The sequence below is a fragment of the Eurypyga helias genome, unplaced genomic scaffold (genome assembly GCF_000690775.1).
Source record: "Eurypyga helias isolate BGI_N326 unplaced genomic scaffold, ASM69077v1 scaffold28427, whole genome shotgun sequence".
NCBI classification, from domain to species: domain Eukaryota; kingdom Metazoa; phylum Chordata; class Aves; order Eurypygiformes; family Eurypygidae; genus Eurypyga; species Eurypyga helias.
Window position 1 is genome coordinate 15,629 of NW_010262946.1, and position 22,026 is coordinate 37,654.

The 22,026-nt window shown below is 38.1% G+C and overlaps 1 protein-coding gene across 1 annotated transcript; it reads right to left on the bottom strand.

The window, feature by feature from the left end:
* Positions 1-4,471: 4,471 nt before the first annotated feature.
* NUCB2 (nucleobindin 2) lies at positions 4,472-19,339 on the bottom strand. The gene is made up of 12 exons (XM_010155894.1): positions 19,194-19,339; positions 18,453-18,560; positions 17,036-17,162; positions 14,952-15,055; positions 13,041-13,226; positions 12,309-12,399; positions 10,725-10,783; positions 9,121-9,213; positions 7,997-8,086; positions 7,276-7,446; positions 6,875-6,956; positions 4,472-5,114 (listed from the first exon to the last, which is right to left on the bottom strand). The coding sequence occupies exons 1-12, from the start codon at positions 19,335-19,337 to the stop codon at positions 5,002-5,004; spliced, it is 1,368 nt and encodes a 455-aa protein (XP_010154196.1). The 5' UTR covers positions 19,338-19,339; the 3' UTR covers positions 4,472-5,001.
* Between the last annotated feature and the right edge of the window lie 2,687 nt (positions 19,340-22,026).

Below are 22,026 nucleotides of genomic sequence, written 5' to 3' on the forward strand. Positions count from 1 at the left end.
CCAGGTGTCAGCTACTATGTGTTAAGGAACTGCACGTTTGGGTAAAGACAAATTGTTTGCAACAGAGACTGAAGAGCAGTTGCTGTGCAGTCCTTCAGACTAACAGCTGCTCGAATCGATGGCAAGGGGGCAAAGAATGGAGAGGTCAGCTCAGTAGTGCTGCTCTCCCTGCATCTGTCACTTGAAAATATACATTTAGAACCTTGAGCATCTGAAAAAAACTCGTTTCCCTCACTGATACTGTACTTTACTACACAAGCAAGGATGCAGGCTGCTGTTCAGCATGGGGTTGGGTAGTACAATTACAAAAAGTGTTACTACTGGATACAAAGTAATTCTGGCAAGTATAGTTTTTAAGGCATTAGAAACATTAGGGTAACTGTAAACGGTTTTGATATTTGCTATCTGTGATAAATGATAGGACTCAAGCTAGTTCCTTATTTCCCATTATGGGAAAAAAATTATTTTGGAATGTAACTAAACAGTGAGTACTGCTACGTTTTCAGTTGGGACTCTGATTTCACTACCTTGAAACAACTACCTCTTAATTTCAGTAACCGATATTTGAGGATGTAAGCGAGGAAGTACTTCTGGGGCCAACCTTAGTGACAGCTCCTGGCATCTGCTACCTACTTTGCATAAATTGCAGAAGGACAACCCACAGCTCACAGGTCCACTGCTTCGCAAAATGCCACCACACAGAAGGACAACCCACAGCTCCACTGCTTCGCAAAATGCCACCACACATCAATTTTTTCTTAAGACACACGGACAAAATGGAACAGTTGTATGTGGCTGGATATGGCATCCTGTCCTGTGGATCTCCCCAAGAGATCCGTTGCCACAGCCATTCTGACACCCTGAAATGGCTAGCACTCGGTCTGGAAGGCAAAATCTGTAAGCAACGAGAAAGTAACCTACAGCAAAATCTGCTACTAAACCTGTGGGTGCTTCTCTGGGGTTTCTGGTTTGAATCTGAGCAAGTCAGGGAAGCGTGTGGTGTTGTCAAGAGCTTGTAATGCTGCTGCAGTAGTATTTTAATTCATTGGGTTTGTATTTCTTTATGAATATAGAATATTGAGCATTCAAGTATCTAATTAGTGAATAGCAATTGCAGTGAGGTGGCTGGTGCCAGGGAAGAACACCAGATGCTTGTATCTTTTTATAAATTCCTTTCCAAAGAATTTAGCTGGTTATTTAGCAAAGAAATAACCTTATTCCAAAGAAAGTAGAGACCAAATAGCAAGACCCTTTAAGCAGAAATACCAACTTGTGCATATATACAAGATTTAACCCCACCTCCTTCCCACCCACTTAAAATAAAACACTAGACACCTGTCACTGCGCTGTTTCAGTTTAATCCAGTTAAAAACTAATCTATACAAAGTATGGAGCGGGGCTCTTTTTTTAATTTTTTTTTTTCCCCTACATATATTGCACTGGAGGATATAAATTTGTACAACATATACCAAATCTTACCCCTTCATCCTCCTACTGAAATTCCAGCCAAGTACAAAACCAAATCTCTGCATCTTTGTCTTGGAACTGGTGTCTCTATGAAGTCACATTCAGATTTCTTGTAATCACCTCCAAAATGAAAAGCAGAGTACAGGTGAAAGCACTGGTGCCCATGATATTCCAGTCCCTTGTATATCTGTGATTATAGCTTTCTACTTCCTCAGCTGTAAGCTTAGTTTAATAATTTCAACTTTAAAAAGCTCCTGAGAAATCAGAACCATGGTAGAAGCATGCTTTTAGTGGCTAATGCTTTTGCGTCTCTTATGAAAGACAGAACCCAATTAGAAGAACATATCAGCACTGCAAACAAAAAACACATTAAAAAGCAACAAATCTGCAAAACTTTTGTGTGCAAGCTTGACTTTAGACACTGCATAACCTCTAAGGCAGATCTTCCTCACAGTGAGATAACTCTTGTCTAAACCACACTTCAAAATTGATCTGCAGAATAGTTTAGTGATTTTATTGCCCTCAGATGGAGACCTTTTATAAGCCTGGGTCTGAAGAACAATACCCTGCCCCTGCAGAGGAGGACAAGACGGACAGCACTGGGTCAACTGTCTGTTGATAGACCAGGCCTAACAAACCATCTTTTGAAAGAACATGCACTCAGTCCTCACTATCTTTGTGGGTGCGTGAAACACCCATACATGCGAGATTCTGAATTAGGTGGACGAGCATGAAGTTGTAGTTTCAGCTCTCTTCTCCAAAGCATTTAGGCAATAAACTTAAGAAGTGTTTGGTAACAGTTCAGTAACTTAAGTGTTGAGGACTGAGGCTCTGACTGACTTCCACATTGTTTAGGGCAAATAATTGTTGGTTCAACTAAACCTTATTGTTAAGAGATAAACCTGATCACCAATTCTAAGGCTTAAAAACCTGCCTGTTTCCACTTCTTAACAAAGGAACAGAAAGTCTGTAGTATATTGCTAAACTGCAAGCCTACTAATTAAACTAACACTGACAGGAACATTTAGGCGCACCGTTTTACACCGGACACACCTCAGCAGCCAGCTGAAACGCAAAACGAGGAGCTTTTGCTAACGCTAACTCCTGATGAAAGGACAAGTGAAAACTCTGGCTTCTCACCCGTGGCTTCCTCAGCGTCACCACTGACGCATGCACTGTGGCGTGCAGTTTAGTTCAGCACCCAAGTTACAACAGTTCTTTAAAAGTAAATGGGGTGAGGGGGGATATAATGCCCATCTCCAACAACAGGGAGAGTCAGGATCTACAACCAAAATGTAAAAGGCTGCACTGAAACCAAAGCATTACATTACAAAGCCTGTCACTGCACACAATGACGTTTGTTAGGCGGCAAATGTAGCCAGAAGGAACGCGCTGTGTGGCGGAAAAGCCTTCGCACCAAAGGTTTCAGTCCTTGATTCTCTGCAAACATCTGTCTGTATCATTTGTTCTTGGTGAACTTTGATGTGGGATGGAGAGAACACAAAAAAACTTCCACTTGCCATTTCCACAACATTTGAATTGTTCCCCCTTTGTTTCCCTCCTCACTCTGTTACCCATTATCAGGCTACAACCCCAAAGCCAGGGCTGTGCACTGAGAAACTCTGATAGTCTGGATGTAGCTGTAACTATGTCTGGGCCTCTTAGCAAACAGACGAAGTTGTTGAAAGGTATTTCAGTCTCCTGACAAAGACGTAATCAAACTGATGTTAGAATTGCATGGAAACAATGAATGGGGGAGACAGTGGCTTTGGAAACTAAACTAAAATGCTAACCACCTGCGGAAAGAACAACAAAAAAGTCTCCAATTGTTTGAGTGGTATAAATGAAGCAAATGTGACATGACAACATGATGAAACAGGTAAGGAAACCTCATCTGTTGCGGCAGTGAGTTCTATTATATTGGGTGGAGAACAAGAATATGCTCAGGCCTGATGAAGGGAGCCTTACATGCCTAGCTGCTTCTATCAATCAAAGTTCTTCAGAGAAACAAACTTCCCAAATGCCAATACAAAATGTTATTAATTGCCTTCTGTCTTTTTTTGAGTTTGCATAAAATACTCAAGTCTTATTCCAAAAGAAACACCTTTCTGTAACGGGCTTGTCTCTGCTTCTTCGCTCAAAACCCAAATGATCTCCTTTAATGACACCATCAGCAGTTAAGCACAGAACAGGAAGGAAATGCAAAGGGTGCTTGCCAGGGTATGTATGTCTCAGTTCAAAACCAGCATTATACAAACAGAACAATCCATGTTTAAAAAAAGCAAACAAACACAAAAACCCAAGCAAACAAACGAACCCAAAGAGGGTTTACACTTCAGGATACTTTCAGTCTGAAATGAATGACAAGCAAGGACAATCACACAACTTTTCAACATTATAGTAAAACCCACAGGAAAATCAACTTTTGTAAAATCTTGGCTTATAATATTAGGGACCTATCCTGGTTCAATACCAAAATAATACAATCAAGTAGCACCCTTGTTTTAGGATACTTCATAAAGTTAACACCAACTGCTGAAAGACTAATAAGAGTTAATAGTGAGACTCTTAACAAGTCAAAGATTCATGTCTGAGAAGAGCTTTCTGAAGCACACGGTGCATTTTGAAAAATCTGGAATATCATAGGAGGTAGGATAATCTGTACAGAAGAAGACAGTGAGTCTTGTTCTGTTTTGCACACTATTTCCATCAACATAAAAAGCTTACTTAATAACATGCAAAATTTTGAAATCAGCTGGCACCTGATGAAAGAAACAGGGACAAAAGCACCTTCCCAAGAGCCAGTTGAGTATTCAACTGCTACACAGAACTCATCTCAACAAGGAGGACGGTTCAGATCAATACAACAGAAGTACAGTATCCTTTCTGAAGGCTTACAGTGAAATTCTTAGGCTTTTGTAAACATGAAAAATATTCACTGTTCCACATAATTCTTTGCTGTGTTTAGATTTTACAAAGTGCAAATTTTCTGTGGTTAAGGATTAGAAGTTGGATTTTTATTTGGTCTCAAAGAAGAAAGGGTTTGGTAGTGCTGAAAATGGTAGGCCTTTATCTATGGTCTTCGTTTCCCCCTATTTTGCTTCTCAGCATTTCTGGAAAGAATTTCTACATAAAACTAACTTGACATTCAGGCCAGTTCCCTGCTTTCTCTCTGAGAAGATTCCGATTCGTGCCTAAACACAGAATGGCAGACATCTCCTCCCTTTTTCTAAGGGAAGAGTTGAAGAGCTCAGTCCCCTGACCATAAACACCGTTTAGTACTGATAGTTTCCTTAATTCCCTCCTCCATTACAACCTCTAAATGATCCCTTTGTTGTGTTTCTCACGGATGCACCAGAGAGAAAGTTAGTCTAATGTATGATTCAGATCTGATTGATACTTCATCTCTAACACTCCCAATGATTTTAGAATCTGGGGAAGAAAGTGGAGAGTTCACATTTTGCTCTGATTTCCTGCCTCCCCCTCCCCCCACCCCCCCGTAATAAAGATGCTATAAAGTTGAGGCACAAGTGGTTAAGGGTGAACTTGATCAGTTCTAGCAGCTGGTTCTTGGACATGTCCTGGTGGTAAAGGCTGATCACCTCCCGCGGGATGTTTTGGTGCATCTCCAACTTTGTGTTCCCCAGCTGTAAAACAAGAATGAAACCATTTGTAACTTCCCAATTAAATTGGCTCCAAACGTGAAAAGTCTCTAAAGGCAAGTTTCTAGTGTTGGAGCAAACAAAACCTTCTAGTTTTTGGGTTATAAGTGGAATCAAGAATTTTGCATGTGACTAACAATGAATGTGTTATTATAATAATCAGAGTTTCCTCCTAGATTACTAGTTGTTTCTGTTTTCTGTGAAACATTTTTACCTACTTAACACATTGGATCTTTGGAGACTGTTCCTTGAAATATATCACAGGTTGACAAAACTTTTAATCCCAATATAGGAAGCTTGAAAAAAAAAATTTAACAACTTGCTCCTGTGTTCTACTCCTCACACGTCGACAATATTTACAACATCCTCCCTTTGCCTACCTTTGAGCAACACTAATTATCATAGTTTGCTGAAGATTTCAGAACTTGCATCTGGCTTTTTGTTATTATTTTTTCCCCTTAAATTACCCTTAGTAGCTCCAGTAGCCTCCAGATTAGAAATATTGTTTACTTGCACCTCCTTAACTCAGTGAATGAGTAGTGACTAGTTCTGGCTAGTATAATGAATTCTTATGACACCTGATTAAATGACTTTGCAGAAAGCTTTTACATGAAATACTGTATGTGTTAAGAACAGTATCTGCTACAATATTGCCAGTGTCAAAAGTTGTATCATTATGCCCTGGGAGTTGGACTCTGCTGTTACACATGATGTTTTTACAAAAAGTGAGGGGAAGTGAGGCTCTCATAACTAAGGATCATAAAACGAAATTACCCACAGGCATTTTTAAAGTAAATGAAAGATAAAATTAAATTGGTACTGAAACATCATTATTTCTCTTCACAGAAATGAGTGGCTTAGGGTAGAATTTCAGGGTACTCAACAAAGTGAGCTGTAATCACTGAAGGCAGCATTTAAGGTTTGAAATCCCACTGCTGGCCCTGCAGGAGCTTCCAGTATTCAAAAGGCTGACTGGTTACAGTCTGAAGCCTTATGTTTGAGATGAATGCCAAGAAGTTCTTGAGCTCTACTAATAACGTTAGCACGTGAACATGGAAGCCAATAAAGCCTTATTAGTTTCAGCCTTTATAGAGTAGGCGAAAAAGTGAAGTTGGGATGTATGGGAGTGCGGAGCCTCTTCAAAGCACAAAGGAAACACGTACAATGTGTTATGGATAAGAAGCGTTAATATAACCTGACCATTACGTTGCCACCAGTGAACAAATGCAATTATTTATTACGACACTTCTTCTGAGGTGTTCATACTGTCTAAAACTAACTTGTCATGTCATATTGTGCCCAACTGCTGCTAAATTGGCCACAGAGGATAGACCTGCTGAAAGCATTGAAATGCTTTGATTTGTTCTGCAGTCTGAGACTGGTAATGCAGCCACAGAACACCAGACCTGGTAATTGGTATGTCCCAAATCTTCTACGGATGCTCAGAAATCCTAGATCTCAATATTTTTAAACTGATAGGCACAACACAGTCCTTCTTCTCTGACCACTTGATGCCCTAAGCCTGGAACTATGGTTTTTTTACTGTGGACTTAAAAGCACTGAGATTTTAGGAATACTTTAGAAGACTTCCATACTTCCCTCTTTAAGATAGCTTAGTGAAGCTCTCTACAGAGGTTATTAAAACCACATTACACTAACACCTTCAACAGAAAGTACAGTTTTAACAACTTTTACGTTTGCAATCTTGTTTTGAAGTTTGCATGTCTACACAGAAAGATACATACGGGGCTGGAATTTCAGTTCTCCAGCTGGTCCTGCAGGAGGATTTCCTTGCTGTAATTTCTTTTGTTCCATCTGTTTTACAACCTGGTGAAAAATAAAATACCACAGTTGAAAATCTTAAATCTGCCAACTTTCTCTGCTGTAACATAAACGAATACACGTAAATTTTGCAGTCATGATGTCTTTGTTAATGGATATACCACTGAGTTGAGATGCTTTCATTGATTCCTATAATCCTGAACACTAAATTATGCTTTGCTGTGGAACCATTAGTTTAGAATTCAGCTGGGGCTCAGATGAGAAATCAAGGTAAAGAATGCTCCAGAGCTGGGGCTTGTCATGAGCCATTACCTATATAAGGATACAGAAGATGAAAAAGAAAAGTCTGTTCTCATATGTGTACCTGCTGCAGCTCTTGTTTCTGAGCCTGAAGCTGGTCGTGCTGCCTCTGTAGCTCTTCCTTCTGCTTCTGAAGATCTTCTGCCTTCTTTCTAAGTTCATCTTCCTGCTGAGAAATATGACTTTCAAATTCCTTCAGCTCCTCCTCAGTGAAAAGCTGCTGTTGATCTAGTGTCTGCAAGAAAACACATACAAACACTTAATGCAAATCTTCCCACTGCAATTATTATTAGCTCAATTGTACAGTTCACTGAACAACCCTCAGAATTTTCATCAAATACCAAGATGTGACACTATAAATAGTAAATTCACTGTAAGAAACAGCAAAATAGCTGTTCCTCAGCTATTTTCTCAGCAAAATTTTACTAGATATTTAGAAATAGGAGAAAAAATCCCTCTTGCTTCCAGCTGAGCTCTTCTCTTCCCTTTAAAGTGATTAATAAACAAAAATCTCCATTTTCTTTTTTGAAAAGCATGTGGGAAAAGCTCTTCCAGAGCCCACAGGGTGGCGCAAGGCCTTTTCTGTTTGCCTGCGGACCATAAAGATTACATCTGCATTACATTAGTCTGCTACACTTTGTACTTACATTTAGCTAAGGCGTTTAACCACACACATACCAGAACAGAACTGGAATAAAGCAAAGGTCAGAGACATGCCATTTGGTTTCCTGGTTAGAGTCATGGTAATAGTACCATATGTTGCACTTGGAACGCGTTCTCATTACCTCCCAGCTATCTGGCTCCAAAAATTCCTTTTTCTCTGTAGCTCGCAGGAACTCCTCCAAAGTCACTAGTCGGTCCTTATTGACGTCAACCTATTTGAAGAAAAAATTAAACTCAACCTAAAAGATGGGGACTGGTGGACCTAATGTTTAATTTTATTGTGTAAAACTTCAATTATAACCATTTCATTTTTAAACTGTCTCATTTTCAAGGGAGTACTTACATCTGATGCAATCTGTCACAATCTCATACAGCTTAACAAAAATGCAAATAAGAAGTAAATCCTCACATTTTAGTTCAAAAATCAATGGCTTTATTAGAAACGTTATTTGTGGCTCCAGCTCCAACACTAATAGTGGCAGGCATGATTTTTGAGAAAAATGTTTTGTAGTTTTCTGGTAATAATTTTGTAACTGTGAGTCAGAGTAATCTCCACTATTGGATAGGGAGGTTTTAAAACATCAAACAAACCCCAATAAATTGTGTCAGCATCCTTGAAGGGGAAGGGAGGAAATTCTTCCCTTTATGACTAATAGAATACCAGGCTTGCTCCACTCCTCAAGCATAATGAAAATAGTTGAATACATAAAAAAGACACAAGTGAAAAACACGGTGGTTCAAAACATCCTCTTCCCTTTCCTGTCTCCTGAGCTGAAAACCTATTAGAACCAGTAAAGGTATTCACTGTCATAGGTGATACCTTGAGCTCTGAGCCCTCTTCCAAAGGGATAAAGGTAAGCTACGTGAAAGAAAACATTGCTCTACTCCCTCTTCTCACACCTCAATCTTACCCATTTGCCAAGCGCAAAAGCACATCCAGAGTCTTCCCTGTTTGACAGAAAATTCACAGGGAATTTTTACTGAATCTCAGTATCTACAAAAGATGGAGGCTACAGCACAATTCCTCCTCTGGAACTTCTTCAATAAAAGCTATCCAGCAGGCATTTACGTCAGCATAAGGGGTCAGAGCTTGAGAATTGGAACTTTATGTGACTCCCAGAACAAACAGCATTCAGTGTGACAGGTCATTCCTTTCTGCTCTACTTGGACAACCCTTCACATTAGGAGGACTGAGTATCTTGAATGCAGAAGCAAGTCAACAGCTCTACTGAACGTCAGTCCTCACCTCATTCATTACATGTTCTCTCATTCTCAGCCTTTCTTCTTCCATTTCAACCATGTCATCCTCTTCATTTTTGGGATCATAAACTTTTTCGAGCTGAAATTCAAAATTAGCAAATGTTAGTTTGGAGACAGGGCTGCTCATTCAAACGACACAGCATCTTTGGAACAGTAGCACAGAATGTTGCTGAAAACACAAGTTCACCATTTTTCCACTAGAGTGTGTGTGTAACTCTCCTCTTTTAGCATAGTATTTAAGCAACAAGTGAGCCTTTCATTGCTAAGAATGAAGTTTTCAGTTAATTCATGCGGTCTGTTGTAACTCAGTGCTGTGGACATTACAGTAAAATTGACCTCGGCATGCACAGACTGATCCTCCGTTTGATTCAAAGCGGGACGAGTTTCCACATGATTTGTGGAACACGAGGGAGTACCTTATTTTCCCAAAGCATACAGCCTACCCTGTAAGCATTCAGGATATCACAAGACAAATTGAGTGTTTAATTTAACGGTCTGCTTCTCTTCTTGCACAATGTCTTTCTGGTGAGTTTATGCTTATTTGCTTCTTCTTAGGTTTCTTAGTCATTTAGCTTCACTTGCTTAGCCACAGGAAATTTTAAGGCCACAGCCTATTTGGTTTTTTAAACTACAAAGCTGCAAAATGGCAGGACATCTGTCAAAAAAGACTGCCATGTATCTTTGTTGTATTAGAGGAGATCATGGCAAAGTATTGTTAGAAATCTGTACTTGCAAATTTAATTTCTTAAAAAATCTACAGTAGTTTGAACTGTTTATATATACTGTATAGCACATTTCCTCCCTGACTCACGTAATCTAGAAAAAATTGTAAGACTAGGTATTGACAGCCATAGTACTGGATCTCAGAATGGGAAGTTTAGGGTTTTTTTCTGCTATACCAAAACAATACCTACTGGAAAAATGAAGACCAAAGCCCTTCATTTACTCATTGATTCTGCAATTCCTGTCACTCTAGAATTTCAGTACATTGCTATCCTTACCCTCTGGGAGGCAAAGAAGTACTAGTATTTGTGTTTTCACAGCCAAGAAACCAAGGCTTAAAAAAACAAAAAGCCAGTCTGTTTTATCAGCTATACATGTGTTCCAAACTACCTAGATACAAAATATGGGAAATTCCTGTAGCCGCTTCCACAACGTGCCATCTTTGAGCCAATTCACACGAGCGTGACCGTTTTTCTCTCAACAAGCCTTATGACTTCAGATTAACACCGAATGAGCACAGCTACCCAGCTTCAGAATCTCTTGCAGGCTGCCACCTAGCCAGAGCAGGAGCACAGCTCTCTGCATTGCAATTTATACAGGTGAATATAGCTGTTCTGCAGATCAATTATGAAGTCTCAAACAAGCCTGGGGCAGAGAAATACATGAGCTCTAGATTGCTGGTGTCTGAGTCTGAAGCCTCAACTACTTTATTTTCCCTGCAGACATGTTTTTATGCTTTTGTAGAAATGTTAAAGATGCACAAAACTTGGCATTAATACTTTAATTTTTAGTCCAAAGCCCCCCAGTACAGAAACCCCTGTAACCATTTACTGAAGCATGTTAAGTTTCTGAACTTTTTTTTTTTACCTCTTTAGTAAATAGGGCTTCTAATTCTTGTTCATCCAGGAAACCATCATTATTGACATCTACAAAAGAAGTGTTGAAAATAGAAGTTGAGTGTGTACAGAAAGTAAAACATGTAATAGCTATCCATTAGTTAAGTAAATATCAAAATCCACGTTTCACATGGATTAAAAACCTCATTTAACAAGATGCTAATTGCATAGGCCGATTTTTCTGTTCAGGTTTTTATCAGGTATTGGCTGAACTGTATTGCCAGTTTCTGGCTGGTTGGTTGGACAAGTCTAGAGCAATCTCCCTACTTCTTATATAGCAAACCGAAATAGGTCACAAAAGGATTGCACGGAGTGCAATCGCCGAAGAATATTGCTGAGAACAAGTTGTCCCAATTTAACAACTGAATTTGTAAATAGATTCAGGAGTAACAAAAATCTGTAGAAAAACTTTGTTAACCAACAGTATGACTCCAAAAAACCTAAATAATTTTGTGAAAAAGCTATATAAATATGCAGTGCTTGAGAAGACATCACTGTAAAATGATTTTCATGAAAAGAAAAGAATATTTGATAACTAACAATCCATCTTTATTCCTACATTCTACTCTGAATATTGTTATACTATCTCTGAAATTCAAAGAGACTGTTTACTTCAAGTAAGTGTTATTATACAATATTTTTGTTTCATTACTTCAAAGTATTTTTTTATATACTAAGCTCTAAGGCAAAAGGATCTTTCAGCTATTTCTGTTTTGGTAAGATTTGTACAAAAAATGTTCAGAAAATTATCTTTCAAGATCTCTTTCTAGAAAGAAGAACTAGGATTTAGTAATGTTTAGTCTAAACTTTTATCTTTGTTTATAAAATATAGAAATATGCATTACAGACTTCAGCTAAAACTGAAGTTTTAGCTTCGGTTTTAGCTTCAGGAACACTTCAGGTTAATTATCATCTTTGGGATTAGTCAAATGCTATGTACTGTTCAACCCCTCACAGCCCAGTGCCAGGCAGCATCTGCTTCAGAGTACTTTATTATGAAGCATTTAACAGTGTCAGAATATAAGGTTACTCATTTATATAATCACATTTAAATCAAAACGCCCACTGAGATGCAACCTCATCACCTACTATTTTATTGTTTCTAGCTGCACACTGGTCAGAAATCTAGAGGCAGGACTGGAAGGCATTTTGGTGTTTGTTTTATTAAGGGAATCTTGCAACTTCTGAAGAGGCTTGGCACTACTGTGACCATTCCAAATATAAGGGGTGTCTGCCACTTAACTGCAGGTACTATTTATTTATTGCTAGTATGTGGTGTATAAGCAGTTATAGTTATGGATAGCCCTCTAAGTACTCATACTTCCCTGAGGAATCACTACTGGTTATTGTCTGTTCCATTTTATGAGCAGTTAAACAAACCTGTTTTCAAATTTTAAACCCCACTTAAAACTTTGCAGTAAACTTACAAACAGTAACATAAATATTTTCTCCTCTACACTCTTTAGATTCATCCTAGCATAAGACAAACTTGCCCTCAACAGAAGGCAACAAAAAGTCACTTCACTTGTTCATTAAATTAAACTAAACATCTTACCGTGTAATTTGAAAAACGTTTTAGGGTCAAATTCATTAGGATCTAGTCCATCTGCTTCTTCCCACACCTCTTTCAGTTGATCTTTGCTTCCCTATAGAGCGGTTACAAAGAAAAGATATTCAAAAGATGATTAAGTGCAGTTTTTCTGCATTACAGTTTCTCTGAAACTGGCTTTATTTTCTGATTAGTCATGTTGTAAATGGAATCAATGGAATTTCCATTAATTCCCTTTTGGTCAGGTCTAATACTTTGTTTAGACAGAAAGGCCCAGAGAAAGAGGGAGTATCAAGGAGACAGATATTCTGTGGAAAGGAACACCCGTAATAACCAGACATGGCCACACAGACTCATCTAGAAGTAATAGCTGAAGTGAGTTAAATTAGTTTGCCTTTTCTAGAGCAAGTGGTACTGTGATGCAGTTCCCTGCAAGCCAGGCATACCATTAAGGCATCCTTACAGTTCTGAATACCACTCTGGCTTCTTCCTCATCAGTTTTTAGCTTCTTTGTAAATAATAATTCTGTCAGCAAATAGCATACTTGTACAGAAAAAAAAGGGCTGTATATAGTGGGGTTTGTAATGCTCTCAGCACTGTTCCCACACTCTATTCCCATGTCAATGAGAGGAGGCAAATGCTGAGAACAAACAAGATACACCCTCCTCTTTATTAGCTTTTTCCTCTCTGGAAAGAAAAGTTTCCACCCAATCATGTAAGAACAGACTATGGCCTTACAGGATGGTGAACTTTAGGGTGATCTCCATGTTTTTTCTTCATCTCCTCAAATTTGGATTCTTCTCGCTGCCTCTTTTCTTCATCCAGTGTTTTTAAATATTCTCTCCTCTCATGTTCTTTCATCATCTCATATTTCTTAAACTCCTCATGGCGGGTCTTATCATAGTTTTCCAGGTCACTTGTAGCCTAAAAATACAGATGAACGTAGACATATGGTCATGCCGCACGATGACGTTAGCACCCGCGACATTAAAAACACCGTACCGTTCAGACCTGTGGGCAAGGCTGGCCTTGTTGCCATTCTCATTTTAAACATGAAGTAGACTAATTGGGTCTTTTCTTCCCCATGACAGCGATGCAGAAACATCTCTCCTCAGGTATTTTTACAGAAATTCATTCACAAGAGTTCAACGGCTAGACAATTTCTGCAACTACACAGTGTGGTGAGAAGGCATCAAGGTGTGCTTTCTCATCAATTAATAATAAATTGGCTCAAGTTAAGTAACTCCTGTACTAATTAAGAGCAGTTTCAAATATTACAATTAGCTCCTTGATTATTTCAGATTAGGAACATTTGTATCTTATCCCAGAGTTTAATGAAAAAAGTGCCTTCATTAATAACAGGAGTTAGTTTGCAGTAGCTTAATACAGACAAAAAAAACCAATTATACAGAGAGAAAGGGTGTGAGGGGAGATTTTCTGACAAGTACTTATATAGAGTGAGAGATGTAGTGTTTTCAGACAGCTCAAGATATTAAAGGATGTTTTGGTAGTGCTTTTCAAAGTAACATGTTTATACCTGATACAGTCTCTCCAGTATTTAAATTTAATTTTCAGATTCACTGTATCTTTTCAAAAACAATTCCAAAGCAAAGACCCCTTAAAATGCCCATTGCACTCTGTCAATATCTCAGTGGAGAAATGAGAAGACAAAAAAAAATATATCTAATAAGAGAAAGAATTGCCCCATTGAGAATATGCTTCTCCTAGCCAACCACAATTTTTCCAGAAGTGATGCTCAGAAATGGCAAGAAACTTTATATCTACATAAAAAAATTTTTACAGAAAACTGAGATAAAATTTTCCAGGGGTAAAAAAAAAAAATATTACAGAAAGCTTAAAATATACCTTCTATCTTTCCATTTACTTTGGAAATACAAAACCTGTCAAGTTCTTGTGTCAGACACGCAGTGCTCTTTACAGCGTGTCTCAGATTAAAGCCGTTCTTCCCCTTGGGAAGTGTATTGTTTTCCAGCAGTTGAAGAAAGCCATGCCATGCTTAGCTTAACTGCATCCCCTTAATAAACATGCATTGAAACCTCCCCCACTGCTGTGATTGATCCTGAATCTGCTAAATAGACACTGAATGCCATGCCCAGCCAGTGCAATTTCTAATATTGGTATCTGTCTGCTGTGGTTCTGCAGCTTGATGTATATATAATCTATCTCAAAATTCAAATTGTTTAGGGATGATTATTTATGTCATTCTGTAAGACTTCCCAATAATGTATAAATCAAATTGTTTAGGGATGATTATTTATGTCATTCTGTAAGACTTCCCAATAATGTATAAATCAGAAAAATACACTTGGGAAAAATGTACCCCTATCAAAACTATGTTTAATTTAAAGGGTCACAGAAAGGCGTATTTTATTCCTGAAATTGCACTGGCACATGAATGCAAGTCCTGTTAAGATGCCACCCCAGAATTTATGGGCTTTTTAGCATAATGCACATTCTCAACAGCTTTCCAAGTGTGCAATGGAGACAACTGACTTTTCTCTGAAACTGAAAACTGCATGTCACTTATAAAAAAAGCAGTGTATATATAAAAGGATTTGCCTTTGCCAGAGAAAAAAAGCATAATAAATAATACCAAAAACCCCACAGTAGTTTATAACTAGCACTCACTGCTTTGATCAACATATCTAAGTCTTTAGGTTCAAATGTGTCAGGATTCTGATGGTTCAGGTGCTCAAACTGTTTAAGAAGAGACTGATGGTCTATGCCAGTGTCTGAAAGAACAAAGTACAAATGTTAAAGCATTAAAATAAGTTTGAAATCAAGCAAGATCAGGAGAATTAAAAACTTTTATATGGAAGCTAGTGCCTGATGTTCCATGAAGACTGGTTAATTTTTTCACTGTTGGAGGAAACTATAACTACACTTCTAAAGTTGATTTTCCTGAAGATCTGCAAACTTGATAGCAATTTGCACTATATTCTTTCCGATGTGTCAGTGTTGCATTGCACACAATCATTTAACATACACAAATCAGGGCTTGTGTTTCACCAAGGCAAAGTACAACTGATTTGAGCTTCAAACTAAGAAAAACATTTTATTTTCTTTTATATAAATGAAAGAGTTGAAGTTATGTGCAGTATCAAAGCACAGCAACTTGCATCCTTTTCCTGAACTGGGAGAAGTCTGACTTTTCTATTGCCCTGTACATTTTGCAAATTACTTGGATCTGGCCAGAGACGTATGTAAAATATGGTGTAAAATTATATCTAATCAGGTAAGCAGATATTCACATTTCATTTGTGCAAAATGAGAAGTGTGAGACAGCAGAGTCAAGTCCTGTGTCTAAAAGCTGCAAAAGTTTCTCCCTTTCTTATGACAGGAATGATACCCAACAGTATCAATACACAATGTACTAACAACAAAACACATTTCTACAACAGGCTTGTCTAGCTGTTACCATGGTTTCTGACTGCTAATGCTAGATGATAATGCTATCCTAAAGAGCATACATTTTCATATGTTATGTATAACAATTTTTATAAGCTTGTACTAGATGGCTTAAGAAATAATATTTTATTTGTTTTAAAAAATTGAGAAACATGATTTTGAACATGTTATTCTTTGGAAACTGTCTTACACTCAATGCTGTGTTTTTATTATCACAAAACAGCAAATGCTGGCTGGGGCAGATTTCAACTCTCATTCCTCTCTGGTGAGATCATAATTTCTGTTGAAATATATGTGCCTTAGCCTTCTTTTGAAACATTTTTAGAAGTGTAACAATAGGCTTAAAAACAAACATCACAAAAAAAATCCACACAAAAAAGACAACCCAGCCCCTAAACCCATTTTCTTCCATTTGTTATATTTATGGAAAAGAATCCTTCTATTTAACAGTACTTACTTGCCACATTACTGTATTATCTGAGACCCAACCCTTAACATTCTTCTGTCCTGTACCAATCAGTCTAGCAGGATCTTGGTGGAAATGTTTAAAAACACATCTGGATCAGGACTGAATATATGCAGAATATAATCTCTGTTGGGGTGTTTGTTTTTTTAAGCCTGATCTATCCAAGAGGGAAAAAAGCAGGGGGTTTTGTGGCTTTTTTTTTTTCTTCTTTCTTTAGATCAGATAGAAGACTAAAATATTAAGTGGTCTTATGGAGAAAAGATTAACATAATAAAAGGAAATCAAACGGCTCTGCCTACTGTTACTATAGCATCTTCTTCTGTACGTGTTCCAAGATCTTGCCTAGGTGTAGAGATGCAGCTGTATTTTATAGATAATCTGGCCATACTTGTGTAAGTGATGTAAAGTACTCACTGGGAGGGCTGATTTATGAACTTTATAATCATCTTATAAACTGTAGTTTATAAACTTTTTGTCCCTGCCCATGGCAGGGGGGTTGGAACTAGATGATCTTTAAGGTCCTTTCCAACAGAAATCGTTCTCTGATTCTAAACTGATGTGCTACAAAAATTTTTTAAAAAAAGGTTGAAAAAGTATTAGAAGTATCTGAAAAATCCACTGCCAGAATCAAGTTTAATTATTTATAAAATACAGATGGCTTTTCTCCCCAGTTTGCTATAAAGATGGGTCTTTATTGGCCCTGGGCCAGCTCAGAAAGGACACTCACTTTCAGGTTACAGTCATTATTGTTAACAACAAAGCATAACCCATGGACTTCGGGCACCTCTCCAACACAATCCCATCGGTTAACTCACCTAGTTGAATTCTATATTCTTACCTTGAACAGAATCCATTTTAGCTTTAATTAACATTCTTAATCTTGCCACCTCTTGTCTTTTTAGTTCATCCAGCCGTGTTCTCACATGGTGACTTACTAAGTCAAGCTCTCTGCTTAGTTTTCCACTCTGTCAAAAACCAAAAGTTATGTATAAAAACTAGAAGAAAGCAGCCTTTAGGATTCCCATTAGATATGAGCTGCAAGACAGGAGACTAGTGGCAGTCTTTGGCAATACTCTAGCTCACTCCATAAGAACGTCAACATTTTTTCGAAGAGCAGATTAAAAATTTTTTAAGCCTATGGTTATAGAAACAGGAAGGAATCCTAAAAACTTTCTGAAAAGAGAATTTCCAAATATCTTGCTCCTCCAAAGAGCAAAAATATGACCTTGAAGCATCAATATCTAATAATGTTTAAGTAGTGACAAATTTCTTCAGCAAATGTTCTCAAATTAGTTCAAAAGAACTGAGATGCACACCAAGTGCTGTGTTCTTCATCCACTTGATGATGGCTGTAAGACTTGAGAGAAGGTACAAGCACAGCCAGAGCCACCAATGCATACTGCAAGAATATTTACCAGATTTTGGAAATGGACAGTGACCTTCAAGGGTTAGACTAGATGCAGCACAGACGAAAAGGGAGCTGAAAGCTGCCAACGGCTACATGAGGAAATGCAAAAGGCAGGATCTCCTCTTTAAGTCTATTGCTTTAGACTGTTTCCTACCTGTCCCTTGCTGAATTTCTAGCTCATAAAGGGGAATGCAGAACAGCCACCACCTAGAGCCAGGAACTAAAGTAAAAAGACAAGAATGTGGTGAGGTTTTGGAGAGAGTGCTATGTGGATTGGCACAAAAGAAAGGACAGCAGTGGAGAAAGCCAGAGGTCTATTTTATTCTTATATACGATGACTACCTCTAGCACAACGCCTCAATTTCCTCAGACTTTAAAACCTGACTTTCTTATAATTCTCTTCCATGCCATCATATTCATTTGTGACACCACCTTAAACTCAGAATGCAGATATACCTCTGTGTTCAAGGGTTCCAAATTACTCAGCAGGCAACAGTGAGTGACAGCTATGCTTGCAGCTGTTTTGATGTACATGAAGGGGCACCTACGCGTATGAAGTCTGAAGCTGGCTTTTCAGTAGACAGGCAGAAACCATGCATTGAAGTATACTTTGTTGGGTTTCTTTGTTTATGCTGTTGGATATTCTTTATCAACAGAAGTTCTGCTGTCCCTTGACTAAAGACAAAGATCTAGCAAGAGTTAAATACCTAAGTAAATAAAACTGAGAGGAAATTTAAGCTCACAAAAATTGAGAGTATGAAAAAAGAAAAGTAAGAAAGAACACAACATACATGGTTCATGATCACTGATTTTAATAACCTTAATTTAACTCATTTTTTGTACCTACCTTTATTTCCTCTATGTCAGCAGTCTGGAGTTTCTCCCTGAAATGCTTATCTGTTTCCAAGACATCTATTACTTGCCTGAGATATTCATCATAATAAAGTCCTGTATCCTTCAAAAAAAGAATGTGAAATTGACCAAACATTTAACTTTGTTTAAATACAATGATTAAACCGAAATTTAAATCTCAGCAACATAGGCATTATACTCTCTTACATCTATTTGGTTTGATTTGTGATTTGCATCATTGCCCTATAACAGTTTATGATTCATTTGTTTCAACAACTGACAAGGAAAAGGAGAAAAGTGTTTAGGAATCCATGTCATACACAAGCATCTGTCATGGTAATATGACATGGTTGGTTTTGGTATCTTTTTAAACAGTGCAATTCATATGTTAATGTTCTATTTGAAACACTGAACTGGAATAACCAAATGCAATCTCCTACGCTACCACTGAGCGGTAGCACTCAATGAAAGAAGTCTCTGTGGAACAATAAGCAGTTCTTCCTAGAGTAAGCTGGGGAATTCCTCCCATGTGCCACCTCACCATTAGCAGCTCATGGGAAAAAAAATAAAATGGAACAAATGCAAACGGAACCACATCATACTGTACGACAATACTGGCTAATACTAGTTTCCTTCCTGTAAATCACGCCAGTAAATTTCAGGAAGGGAGTCTGCTACAGCCAGATGACAAACAGTTAGAAAAACTATTGAAATAGATAAATTTCATTAGACTTACTGGATTTTCTACCTTCTCTCCTTCTACGTGGCCTTCTCCTTTGACTTTTGTCTTATCTATGTCTATAGGTACAGCTTCCAAGGCCATTAGTAGGCATGTCATCAGCAAAATACACTGCTGGGGCAGGACAGATAGCCACTTCATCTGAAATGAGACCAAGTCACAAAAATTAACATAAATGATGGTAGCATATTGTACTGATTAGAATTTTTTGAAGTTCCTACATAGATACCTATCATAACCCACTTTCCACACGTTCTACTGCTCTCAAGGAAACACTGAAATTCAAAGAATTAAATACAGCTTTAACCCTTAAAGGCCTTTATTACACAGATTTTCTCAGACTATCTCACAGTTGTGTGGCAAGCCTAAATTGTACTGTAAACACTGAGACTTTTAACACGTTCAAGTATTATCAACGGCTCTGCAGAACAGGTGAGAACACCCAATGTTCATACACTTGTTTAGGATGGCCAAGTCTTGTATAACTCATGCTGACGTTCCTACTCCGATCATGTCTTTGCCGAAGTTACTGGCACACTCCTAAAGATTGTCATGGACACTGAATCAGATCTTAGTGTAGTAATGCCAGTAGTTTTTATGTTCCAGCAATGAAGCAGTTTGCCTACAACTTGATAATAAATGTAGATAACAGTACCTACTTAATATTAAGCATTGTTGGAACCCTATTTTCATACAATTTTTACATAAAAGCACTCTTATTAAGAAAAAAGCAGGGAAATGCATACAAGATGTGCAGAGATATTACTTCTTTTGGGGATGAGGAAGCAGCTGGAGATAAAAATATATCCACCTGTCCATCTTTTGTTTTATATGTCAAAGGCTCAAGAATGACAAGAAACTCTGAAATTACGTTTTTTCTTAATTACATCTTCTGCAAAAAGTGCCTAAGTTGATTCAGCTCAGTTATAGCAAATACCTGTTAGTTTCAGTTTAAAAATTACTAGCATCTGATCATTACCAGACGGCATAGCAGGAGTTATTGCTGCTGCTGTATGGAGCATATTAGATCTGATGTCAGCTCCACAACAGCAAGTCTGATTAGCTTTGCCTAGGTCATTCCTTTAAAACAAGCAAACACACAAACAAACAAAAAAACCCCAAAACCCAAACCCATATTGATTTGCTGGAACTAGTAAGTTAATTTCTACACTTCTACACAAGCTGTTAGCTTGCAGTAACTTTATAAAGCTGATGAACGAAGGAGTTAGTTATTCACTCACACTTTTAAAAATGCTCTGGTTACATAAGGTGTGTAAACGCTGGTTTTGAAAATCATATGTGGCTACTATTTGAGCATACTCATTTCATGCAGGACCAATGGGTCATGCAGTGAGATGAACCACGGCAGAGAGGCCAGAAACTCAAATGCTAGCCATAGCGATGGCATTGATTCACGCTCTGCCTACAGCAAGTACTAAAGCCAACACTTTCAACAATGACACCTGGTCTTTGACCAATTTTAAAGACATAGATAATCTTTTTAAAGCTGCTGACCAACAACGTCCAGTAACACAAATAATTGTGGAGATGGGGATTGTCAGTTTAGGCTAAAGTAGGGCACACCTTTCAATTTTTAGTACTTTTTCCCTAGCTACTCTGGAAAAACGATAGATAAAATGTCCATGCTGAACAAACAGCTGAGATTTAAGCAACCTTAGCAGTCTGCCAAGCCTCATATGAGGAAGCACTAATTTCCAGATTTGGGATGGGCAACTGGAGCTATATCATCTTAAACTACCTCTGCAGTAGTCAGCAGTGTTTATCTATCAAAAGCCCTAATCAAACTAAGTGCCATTGGATCTGCTGACTCTGTGGGATTTGTGCTCATGGACAATGTGGGTTCCCTTGGAAATACCAACCTTGGTAATTACACGCTGTCATACATAAAGGGAAAGACTGGATCATATCACAAAATGTTCTTCACATCTATTTGATGTAATAAGCTGCTCTGAAAAGAAGGCTACCTACTGTCCCTTGGGGAGTACTGTTTGAGGTTGCGCATAGGGTGTTTTTATTGTAGCCCCTTTGATAAAACAGGCCAAATTCTCTATAAGTACCAGGAAGAATTAAAAGCAGAGAAGACCAAAATGGGTAAGCAAAAAATATCTCTATAATTGCAGGTGATTTTGCAGACTGCTATGCCTGTGTCTACTTAACACAGTATTTCCTGTGTTAAGGAACCCAACTGTTCACACAACCTGTGCTGTAACAAGTACATTGGAAATACATTTATTAGGATGAAAATAATTACCTAGAGAAGACAGAATTACTGTATCTAATTAGGTATCTATTAGTCCAAGACTATATTCATCAAAATTCCCTCAATAAAAGCAGGTGACTAAGGCATGCGTCAACCTTTAGAGTGTGACAGTCACAACTGAGTCACCAAGCACACTCTATTCTGACACGTATTAGAAGACAGAAGTCAGGCCCATTGCAAATTCTAACATGAATCAGCTGCAAGAAAAAAATCCAGTAGGATTCTCTATTTCAGCAACTAGAGGGAAGAGTGACAAGAAGCAGGATGAGAGGGAAACTGGGGTTCCAGTGTTTGTTCCACTAGACACTTTACTATGAAGAGTTTATTGCACTCTGGCCTGTCACCAGTTACCTTCAAGAGTTCCTGACTTTTGACAAACCCATTCCTGGATGCCCATCCCTTCCCAGGGATTTTAGGTTGAATCTATGTGTCTGACCCGGGGATGTGGTTTCTTCTGTAAGTACTAGGAGCCATCAAGCCAACAACAATCACAGTGCTACCAAAATGGAGCAATGTCAATTTGATCACTGGTATCAGTGGTACATAATG